This window comes from Bombina bombina, chromosome 7, assembly GCF_027579735.1.
Source record: "Bombina bombina isolate aBomBom1 chromosome 7, aBomBom1.pri, whole genome shotgun sequence".
In the NCBI taxonomy this organism is placed as follows: domain Eukaryota; kingdom Metazoa; phylum Chordata; class Amphibia; order Anura; family Bombinatoridae; genus Bombina; species Bombina bombina.
In genome coordinates this window covers 39,400,698-39,412,511 of record NC_069505.1, presented here as the reverse complement: position 1 = coordinate 39,412,511, position 11,814 = coordinate 39,400,698, and the positions used below count along the sequence as shown (strand labels likewise).

At 37.0% G+C, this 11,814-nt stretch overlaps 1 protein-coding gene across 1 annotated transcript in view; it reads left to right on the top strand.

The window, feature by feature from the left end:
• The window catches only part of BSCL2 (BSCL2 lipid droplet biogenesis associated, seipin), a 64,193-nt gene that overhangs the window by 17,946 nt on the left and 34,433 nt on the right, over nucleotides 1–11,814 (top strand). Inside the window, exons 6-7 of the mRNA XM_053720051.1 lie at nucleotides 1,725–1,822; nucleotides 10,876–10,999. Coding sequence (XP_053576026.1) covers nucleotides 1,725–1,822; nucleotides 10,876–10,999 — 222 coding nt within the window. The remainder of the gene's footprint in view (nucleotides 1–1,724; nucleotides 1,823–10,875; nucleotides 11,000–11,814) is intronic.

Here is an 11,814-nt window from a genome sequence, read left to right as displayed (position 1 = left end):
ACTTAAAGGGATGTGAAATTATTATTTCATAATTTAGATAGAACAAACAACTTTCCAATTTACTTCTATTATCTAATTTGCTTCATTCTCTTGGTATCCTTTGTTGAAGGAGCAGTAATGCACTACTGGGAGCTAGCTGAATGCCAATGACAAGAGGAATATTTGTGCAGCCACCAATCCGCAGCTTCTGAGCCTATCTAGGTATACTTTTCAACAAAGGATATAAAGATAACAAAACAAATTAGATAATAGAAATACATTGGCAAGTTGTTTAAAATTGTATGCGCTATCTGAATCATGAAATACATTTTTTTTGTGTTCCATGTCTTTTTAAGGGAGCTGGATAGTAAGTATTTAAAGCCTTCAATCTCCTTTAAAGGGACACTGAACCCAATTTTTTTCTTTCGTGATTCAGATAGAGCAGCAATTTTAAGCAACTTTCTAATTTACTCCTATTATCAAATTTTCTTTGTTCTCTTGCTGTCTTTATTTGAAAAATAAGCCATCTAAGCTAAGGAGCCAGCCAATATTTGGTTCAGACCCCGGGCAGCACTTTATTACTTTATTGGTGGGTGACTTTATCCACCAATCAGCAAGAACAACCCAGGCTGTTCACCAAAAATGGGCCGGCATGCAATTTTAAGCAACTTTCTAATTTACTCCTATTATCAATTTTACTTCATTCTCTTGGTATCTTTATTTGAAAAGCAAGAATGTAAGTTTAGATGCTGGCCCATTTTTGGTAAACAAACTGGGTTCTTGCTGATTGGTGGATAAAGTCACCCACCAATAAATAAGTGCTGTTTCCTCTGTGTTCCAAGGTCTTGAAAGAATCCGGTACGGAGAGTGTGGGGGGATCCCACAGTGTACTAGCTGCACACCTGCACTCTTGGGACCCAGAGAAGACGCCAAAGGGGCAAGTTGTATAGCATTGACTGGTGGAGTTGGCTAAATGCTAACGGCGGTCTTTCTTTGGTAAACTTTATTGACCTTACTGCCTTAACCCCTTGTGGTCTACATGTGTTGCGTTTAAGAACGCTATGTGGTCTTGGTTCCGGTAACAGAGTTACAAATATTTGGAATTTCCCTGCTTGTGATATTGAAGCACTCTACGTTTTCCAGCCTCACATGTTTAGTGCTGGATATCTATATGGTGCACCATTGAACTGCTACACGCTGGCTGCTTATGCCTAGTGTGAGGGGCCCCTGAATGTTGTGTAGTACGTTTTGTCTGTCTCCTTGTCTTTTGCTATTTTGTTTGTTTTTATGCATTAATGTAAGATAAACCCATTTTTTGCATTGACCGACTGTGTATTTGTAATTAATTCTGCATAATGTCTGAGTGCTATATACCTGGTCTTTTGGATGTCCTCCACTTATCTGTAGTTTCTATATGGAATAATTCTTTCCTGGTAGCACCTTACTTTTTATTCCATATGTTTAGAGAAGAACAAACCTCTTTTTCTTTTAAATTGGAAAGTTGTTTAAAAATATATGCTCTATCTGAATCATGACAGTAGAAGAGACATCTTTATTGCAATATAATCCTTAAACCAATCTCCAAAGATTTCGCTCCATACTTGCGAGTTTTTGATCATTAAGCCCTATATCCATTTCATCTTACAATCTGAATTTCCCGTCACTTATTTGCGTCTTCCCCCTCTCACACCATCTGACGCTCTTTAGTTCTTCCCTACGTCTCGTTCACTTTTTTTTTCTCTCAGTATGTCCCAACAGTCGGCGCGCTGATACAGATACAGAGTCTCCGGATACAGCTTTATACCGCAGAGCTCCGTATACACGCTCACTTTACTGGACTAAGGTGAGATGTTATGTGTTGTCAGCATTGGTATAATTTATTATTTATGTATATAGTGGCATCATATCACGCAGCGCTGCAATGTTAGGCGCATGATATCAGAGTAAGATAATCGAAGACCGTCACATGAATCATTAAGGATAATGCAGTCGGGCAAAACATTTTTAGAGCGTGTGCCCAAACTGGTGATGATCTTCTAAAAAGTTCCTTAGTGCTCATGGTATCTTTTTAATTTATATTATGGTTAACATTATTTTTTTCTTTCAAATACATAATATAAAACAACAATTAAAGCTTAATTGCTGATATGTGGTAAGGCGTTCGTAAGACAAATATAATTGTAGCCATCAAGTAAACTGAGACAGAGTGCCAGCATATTTGTTATAAAAGCCACCTTGGACACTCATGCCATAGGCTCCTCACCTCATAGTTTGAAGGCCCCGCCCATGAGTTACCATCTGCTGTAATTTACCTTTGCACATGGTGATCTTTAGGGCAGATGGACTTGTGAGTTTATGTACTTCCTTTAGGACGTAGAGAGGGAACTGAGAAAAAATAATTACTCACTGCAGTTTGTATTCTTTCCCAGTATCTGTACCCTCTTAAAGGGACACTGTACTATAAAGTTTGTTTCCCCTTTATGTGCTCCAAATGACTTGTTATAGATAGTGCAGAGTATTTAATGTATGGCTAATTGTTCTTTCATTAAAGGAATTTTATTTTGCTCATTAAAACCATCAACTGTTGCTCTCATGGACATGCCCATATAAGTGGTCTGAGCCCGCAGGTAAAGCAGACCTCCTAATGTTATTTTTGTCTAAACACACAGCCTAATAGTTCAGTATTGAAATACTAATTAATCCTGCAGTGTTCAATGAGCACAACCAGCTACTTCTGATACAAAAATATGTTTCTTCCACCATCCAACTGGGAGATTAATTAATGCTGTTGACTCCAGTTTGCGTAGCTTTTCTACAGATAATACGTTTGTTATTCATATTTTCAGTATAGGTGGCAGGTTCTAGAGGCAAAGCAGCTATTTCAAATAACAAAATAAAAGTAAAGGATAATTTTGCAAACAATTATAAACACTCCAAGTAAATTGGACCATTGGGAACAAATTACAGGGGAGGACATTTTTGAGTACAATGTCAATTTAACCTGGGTCCAGGTGTAATCTGCATTCTCTTTCCTATGATTTAATTTAAAGGGACATAGAATTCTATCGTTAAATGTGACTAAACAGCCCTAGTATATTTTCTCAAGACACTTTATAAAATGAATGTGTTTAATAAAAGGCTGTGTTGACCTTTTCTCAGCAGTAAGACTGGCACCACGTGTAGGCGTCGAGTACAGGTCTTGGAGTTTACAGACGCCACTGATTAATAGGTACGCTCTGTACATGGTGCATGTCTACCAATCAGTACCCTGGAAAACGACAAGATCTGTACCGACAACTTACATGTGGTGCCACATTATACTATAAAATTGGTTCCTATCTCTTTTCATTCTATGGGAACAACCTCTCATAAGAGGTTGATTTTTGCTGCTGCCTCTTGTTTCATGTAGCTTTTCTATAGAGAATACTACAGTATTAATATTTTCAATATAGATGGCAGTTTCAACAGGCAAAAGCAGCTATTTAAAAAGACAAAATAAATGTGAAGGTCGCTGATTGTAAACAGTTGAATGCACTGCAGCAGGTAAAATGGTTAATTGGGAAAACATTAAAGGGACGGTAAAGTCAAAATTAAACGTTTATGATTCAGATAACTACTTTCTAATTTACTTTTGATATAGAATTTGCTTTGTTTTCTTGTTCTCCTTTGTTGAAGAGTAAACCTATATAGGCTGATAGGGGCTCAGGAGCGTGCACGCATCTATAGTAGTCTATGACATCAGTATTTTAACTCACCTAGGATTACTCTTTAACAAAGGATACCTCTTGTTTCATGTAGCTTTTCTATAGAGAATACTACAGTATTAATATTTTCAATATAGATGGCAGTTTCAACAGGCAAAAGCAGCTATTTAAAAAGACAAAATAAATGTGAAGGTCGCTGATTGTAAACAGTTGAATGCACTGCAGCAGGTAAAATGGTTAATTGGGAAAACATTAAAGGGACGGTAAAGTCAAAATTAAACGTTTATGATTCAGATAACTACTTTCTAATTTACTTTTGATATAGAATTTGCTTTGTTTTCTTGTTCTCCTTTGTTGAAGAGTAAACCTATATAGGCTGATAGGGGCTCAGGAGCGTGCACGCATCTATAGTAGTCTATGACATCAGTATTTTAACTCACCTAGGATTACTCTTTAACAAAGGATACCAAGAGAAATAAACATAATATAATACAAATAAATTGAGAAGTTGTTTTAAAAGGTCATTCTCTATCCAATCTAGTACCTTTTTTATTCAGCGAAAGTAAGCAGCAGCTGCTACATAACGGTCAGTAACTATTAACGGTTGTTTAACACTACAAACTTTATCAATAAAAAGGTTCTCATGTGTAGAGAGATCTATACAGACTACGTTTACTGTAAATCTTTTTCCGCTATACCTAATTACCGTATTAGACTTTGTGTACAGAGAGAGATAACGGGACTAGATCTGCGCTTTCTGCAAGGTCAACACCATTTAAATATGCATGTTCTTAAAGTGAATGTAAATTTTGATGATAAAGTGCCCGGTATTTAAAAATTCGATTAAAAACAGGGGCACTTTAATTCATGAAAATGTATATTTTACTCCGGTTGTGAAAAAATACTTACCTTTTTAATCTTAACAGCCTGGGTCTAAAATGAGGAATCCGGCTTCCTCCAATCACGGCGTTGAATCAGACACTGATACCCCGGGGGGAAACCGTGATTGGAGGATGACCGATCCGTCATTTCTGGCATAGGAAGAGGCTTGCGACGACCGGGTGAAGTTGGAGCGGCCGTCAAGATTAAAAGGTAAGTATTTTCACAACACGAGTGAAATGTAAATTTTGATGAATTAAAGTGCCCCTGTTTTAGTAAAATTTTTAAAAACCGGGCACTTTATCATCAAAATTTACATTCACTTTAAGAATAACAGGTGATAGTGTTTAATGAGCAAAACCTGCCATTTTAAATACAAAAATAAACACAAGTGAACAATTTCCCATACATTTTATACTCTGCAGTAAGTATAACAAGTCATTTGAAACACATTTTACAGTACAGTGTCTCTTTTTAATATTTTGTTATTTACAACATTTTCAGTAAACCCCACCACCTGATGATTCCGTAGGGTGCTGCCATAGAGCTGTAAATGCACTTTTAATGCTTGTGCACTTGTGACGTTAGAGATCAGATATCTGAGAAACAGGAAGGGCGGTGTTCTATCAAATTTTTCTTACCGCGTCTAATGCACATGCGCACATGATGTCATCACATTTCACAGCTGATCTGTGGAATGCACTGACGTGTATATGTTCATGCGCACTTAGCAGGGTAGGAAAATTTGATAGGGTTTGTGGAAATAATTATGCCTGCGTCACTGAGTGACAGTGTTTGTGTTCTGTCAGATGTTCCCGATAGCGCATGCGCAGTACTTGGGTAGCTAAATCTGACAGACTAAGTGCTCTGCTACAAGCCATTTCTTTCATGTAAGTGGCAAGAGTCCATGAGCTAGTGACGTATGGGATATACATTCCTACCAGGAGGAGGCAAAGTTTCCCAAAACTCAAAATGCCTATAAATACACCTCCCACCTCACTCATACCTCAGTTTTTCAAACTTTGCCTTCGTTGGAGGATGGTAAAGCAACTCGTGCTTGATTTCTTCTGTGAAATTGCGCTTATAAGCATTTTGAAGCCCAATTCCTCTCAAAGTACAGTGTTTGTCTGAGGGATGTGAGGGAGTATTTGCCTAATGATGCTATGTTTTCACCTATGGGAAATCTATTCTAAGGCTCTCTGTAAATTCGTCGTGGGGATTCATCTGCCACCTCCCTTTACAGATCGACATTATACTCCTCTACCATTACCTCTGCTGATATGTTTCAGTACTGGTTTGGCTGTCTGCTATATGTGGATGGGTGTCTTCAGGTAAGTATATATCATTTTTTTAAGACACTCTCATCTATGTTTAGCACTTTATATTTTAAAGTGTTAATATATATTGCATGTATTTGCCATTAGTCAGGTCTATGTTTATTTCCCTTTGCAGTCTAACAGTTTCAGCATGGAAAATTATGTTTTGTGAGAAATGTGGTACCAGCTAGTTGTAACTTCGAGCTGTTTTTTTCAAATTTTCGCTGGCAAATTAGGCTCGCGATGACGCAAAATGCTTCTATTTATTGCGTCATTCTTGGCACAAAAAGCTTTTTTTTATCTCTGCATTTGCGTCATCTTTGTTAGCGTCATTTTTTGCGCAAAAAAAATGTATTATATTAGTTCTCTCCCTCTTTTGCTCTCTGCTTTCATTTGTTACAGAGGGCTATGCTGTTTGCTTTTGTTTTGCATTAGTATTTTATATTAAGCATTTTTTCCCATCCCTGAAACTGCTTTTTTGAGGAAATTGGATATTTTGTTTAAATGTTATTTTTTTTCTTTTTTGTTACGTTTTGCAAGATGTCTCAAACTGATCCTGCCTCTGATGTTACTGTAGGAACCAAGTTGCCTGAAAACAAATCTACCAAAGCTAAGTTTGTATGTTGTACATTGGCTGATCTTCCTTCTTCAGCTCAGATATGTGGCACTTGTTATAAGAAATTGTTTCATGCTGATAATGTTTCTATAAGTACAAATACATCTACTGTTAAACCATCACAGTCTAATGTACATGATATTCCTGTAGATATAAAAGATTATATTGCTGCAGCCATAGAGAAGGCTATGACTGCTATTCCGCCTTCAAATAAACATAAAAGGTCTCTTCTTACTTCTCATAAATCTGATGAAGTATGTATTGATCAACAACATACTGAAGTATTTTTTGCTGATGAGGATTCCTCTGGCTCAGAGGATCCTACTTCAGATACTGAAATTGATAAATTAACCTTTCTTTTTTTGATTGAATATATTCGTTCTCTGTTAAAGGAAGTATTGCTTACTTTGGGTATTGAGGAATCTAGTCCTCTTGATAACAAGAATAGCAAACGTTTGAATTCTGTTTTTAAGACTTCTGAGGTTACTCCTGAAGTTTTTCAAATTCCAGATGCTATCTCTAATATGATTACTAAGGAATGGTCTAAGCATCGTACTTTTAATCCTTATTCTATGTTTAAAAAATTGTATCCTTTACCTTTGTCCAATTTAGAACTTTAGGAGAAAGTTCCTAAGGTTGATGGCGCTATTTCTACTCTTGCCAAACGTACTACTATTCCTATGGAAGATAGTACTTCTTTTAAGCATCCCTTAGATAGGAAGATTTAATTTTATCTTAGGAAGGCATATTTACATACTGGCTATATTCTTAGACCTGCTATTTCTATAGCTGATGTTGCTGCTGCTTCAACTTTTTGGCTGGACATTCTAGCACAGCAGTTATCAGATCGATCCTGATTTGTCTAGCATTATGTTACATCAACAGGAACAGGGTTTGAATTTTTATTCAAATCTGTTCATTGTTCCAAAGAAGGAAGATTCATTTAGACCAATTCTGGATCTGAAAACTCTAAATTGTTTTGTAAGAGTCCCATCTTTCAAGATGGTGACTATAAGGACTATTCTGCCTTTTGTTCAGCAAGGTCATTTCATGTCCACAATAGACTTACAGGACGCTTATCTTCACATTCCGATTCATCCAGACCACTATCGGTTTCTGAGATTCTCCTTTCTAGACAAGCATTACCAATTTGTCGCTCTTCTGTTTGGCCTAGCGACAGCTCCAAAAATCTTCTCAAAGATACTGGGTGCCCTTCTATCTGTAATCAGAGAGCAGGGTATTGCGGTGTTTCCTTATTTGGACGATATCTTGGTACTAGCTCAATCTTTTCATTTAGCAGAATCTCACACGAAACAACTTGTGTGGTTTCTTCAAAAACATGGTTGGAGGATCAATTTACAAAAGAGTTTCTTGATTCCTCAGACAAGGGTCACCTTTTTAAGTTTCCAGATAGATTCAGTGTCCATGACTCTTTCTCTGACAGACAAGAGACAAATGAAGCTAGTTTTAGCTTGTCTAAACCTTCAGTCTCTATCATTCTCTTCAGTGGCTATGTGCATGGAAGTTTTAGGTCTCATGACTGCAGCATCGGACGCAATCCCCTTTGCTCGTTTTCATATGAGACCTCTACAGCTTTGCATGTTGCACCTATGGTGCAGGGATTATACTCAGATATCACAGTTGATATATTTAAATCCCAACATTTAACATAGATACATTTAAAAATAGTCTGGATACATTTCTGTATATAAACAAAATTCATGGATATGATTGTTAGTATTAAATGGGTCACCTTTTAGTGGGGTTATTCAAGCTTAACTGGAGCTTTTTGCAAGTATTTTAGATTTGTATTGGTTGAACTCGATGGACTTCGGTCTTTTTTCAACCTTATCTACTATGTTATTCAACACTCTCTAACTTGGTGGTTAAACCATCACCTTATTGTTCAAGGGGTCTCCTTTGTTCATCCTTCCTGGACTGTGATCACAACAGATGCAAGTTTTTTTCAGGTTGGGGAGCTACCCTGGGGGTCTCTGACAGCACAAGGGGTTTGGGAACCTCAGGAGGTGAGGTTACTAATCAGTATTTTAGAACTCTGTGCTATTTTCAGAGCTCTTCAGGCTTGGCCTCTATTGAAGAGAGAACTTTATATTTGGTTTCAAACAGACAATGTCACTACAGTGTCTTGTCAATCATCAAGGGGGGACTCGCAGTCCTTTAGCAATGAAAGAAGTATCTCTGATACTTTCTCGTGCGGAATCCAACGCTTGTCAAATTTCTGCGATTCAGATCCCAGGAGTAGACAATTGGGAAGCGGATTATCTCAGCTGTCAGACTTTACATCCGGGAGAGTGGTCTCTCCATCCAGATGTGTTTTTTCAATTGGTACAGATGTGGGGTCCTCCAGAAATAGATCTGATGGCCCCGCGTCTGAACAAGAAGCTTCCAAGATACCTTTCCAGATCCAAGCATGGTGGATGCTTTAGCAGTTCCTTGGTTTTACCAACCTGCTTACATTTTTCCGCCTCTAGTTCTTCTTCCAAGGGTGATCTCCAAGATCATAATGGAACAATCTTATGTGTTTCTGATAGCACCAGCTTTTGGTATACGGACCTTGTCAGGATGTCCAGTTGCCAGCCTTGGCCACTTCCTTTACGGACAGACCTTCTGTCTCAGGGGACGTTTTTCCATCAGGATCTCAAATCTCTAAATTTGATGGCATGGAAATTGAATGCTTAGTACTTAGTCATAGAGGTTTCTCTGACTCAGTGATAAGCACTATGATTCAGGCTCGTAAGTCTGTTTCAAGGAAAATTTATTATAACGTTTGGAAACTAGGATTTTAGTTTCTTCAGGATGGTTTGGATAAGGGTTTGTCTGCAAATATTTTGAAAGGACACATTTCTGCTCTTTCTGTTTTATTTCATAGAAATATTGCTAAACTTCCTGACATTGACTGTTTTGTTCAGACTTTGATTCATATTAAACCTGTTATTAAATCAATTTCTCCTCCTTGGAGTCTCAGTTTGGTTTTGAAGTCTTTACAGGCTCCTCCTTTTGAGCCTATGCATTCTCTGGACATTAAACTACTTTCTTGGAAAGTGTTGTTCCTTTTGGCTATCTCTTCTGCTAGAAGAGTTTCTGAATTGTCAGCTCTCTCTTGTGAGTCTCCTTATTTGATTTTCCATCAAGATAAAGCTGTTTTGCGGACTTCATTTAAATTTTTGCCTAAAGTTGTGAATTCTAACAACATTAATAGGGAAATTGTTGTTCCTTCTTTGTGTCCTAATCCTAAGAATACTCTTGAAAGGTTTGGATGTGGTAAGAGATTTGAAATATGTTGAGGCTACTAAGGTTTTCAGAAAGACTTCTATTTGTTATTTTTTTGTCTCCAGGAAAGGTCAGAAAGCTTCTGCTATTTCTCTGGCTTCTTGGTTGAGACTTTTGATTCACAAGGCTTATTTGGAGGTGGGGCAGTCTCCGCCTTAGAGAATTACAGCTCATACTACTAGATCAGTTGCCACTTCTTGGGCTCTTAAGAATGAAGCTTCAGTTGATCAAATTTGCAAAGCAGCAACTTGGTCTTCTTTGCATACGTTTACAAAATTTTACCATTTTGATGTATTTGCTTCTTCGGAAGCAGCCTTGGTAGAAAGGTTCTTCAGGCAGTTGTCTCAGTTTGATTCCAATGCCTTTTGTTTTTTAGGGTTTTTTTTAAATGTAAAAAAACAAAAAAAAACCCAATTATTTTTTGGATTTAATTTCTCAGCGGAAATAGCTGTTTTTATTTTATCCCTCCCTCTCTAGTGATTTGTGGACTTCCACATCTTGGGTATTATATCCCATACGTCACTAGCTCATGGACTCTTGCCACTTACATGAAAGAAAACATAATTTATGGAAGAACTTACCTGATAAATTAATTTCTTTCATAGTGGCAAGAGTCCATGAGACCCACCCTTGTTTTGTGGTTATGTTTTTTTTTGTATAAAGTACATTATTTTTTCCAGTTCCTCTTTTTGTATGTTTTTTTTTTACACCTACATTTTTGGCTAAACGTTAAACTGAGGTATAAGTGAGGTGGGAGGTATATTTATAGGCATTTTGTGGTTTGGGAAACTTTGCCCCCTCCTGGTAGGAATGTTTATCCCATATGTCACTAGCTCATGGACTCTTGCCACTATGAAAGAAATGAATTTATCAGGTAAGTTCTTGCATAAATTATGTTTTTCCTAGAAAGCGCATGTGAGGACAACATATATCATTAATTATATCAAATATTATCTTTTGATGTACTATTTATTTGGATGATTATTTACGGCTTCTGTCAGATTTAGCTACACAAGTACTATGCATGCGCTCAGTCTGTCTGTTGTTGTATTAAATGTCTGTTCTACATTTGTAATATTTTCCACCACAGGTACCTGCTGTACAATTTCCCGGTCACGTCGGCTGTGATCGCCATTGGCAGTAACTTTGTATTTCTGAGTGTCCTTGTGTTGCTCAGTTACATACAGTGGGGAGTGAGGAGGACTTGGTTACAGGTAACGGAGAAGATTTAGAATAAATGTGCATCTCACATTGTGCTAAATAGGTTTAAACAAATTGTATATTTACATAATATATATCGGCATTTAAACCATTAAAGGGACATGGAACCCAAAACTTTTTTTCATTCAGATACAGCACAGTGTTTTAAAGGGACACTAAACCCATTTTTTTTCTTTCATGATTCAAATAGGGCAGCAATTTTAAGCAACTTTCTAATTTACTCCTATTATCAATTTTTCTACGTTCTCTTGCTATCTTTATTTAAAAAGAAGGAATGTAATGCATAGGAAACGGTCCATTTTTGGTTGAGAACCTGGGTTATGCTTGCTTTTTGGTGGGTAAATGTCAACCTCCAATAAGCAAGCGCTATCCATGGTGCTGAACCTAAAATGGGCTGGCTTCTAAAGTTAAAGATAGCAAGAGAATGAAGAAAAATTGATAATAGGAGTAAATTAGAAAGTTGATTAAAATGTCATGCTCTATCTGAATCATGAAAGAGAAAAATTGAGTTCAGTGTCTCTTTAAACAACTTTCCAGTTTTGTTTTTTATCTAATTTGCTTCATTCTCTTGATATCCTGTGTTGTACTATTGGGAGCTAGCTGATCACATTGGTACGCCAACAACAGGAAGTATATATGTGCAGCGGCCAATCGGCAGTATACTTTTCAACAAAGGATACAAAGAGAACAAAACACATTAGATATAATAGGAATAAAATTGTATATCTGAATCATTAAATAAACATTTTGTGTTTCGTGTCCCTTTTAAAGTGATAGCAAATTTATGACATTCAAAACTCCATCACAG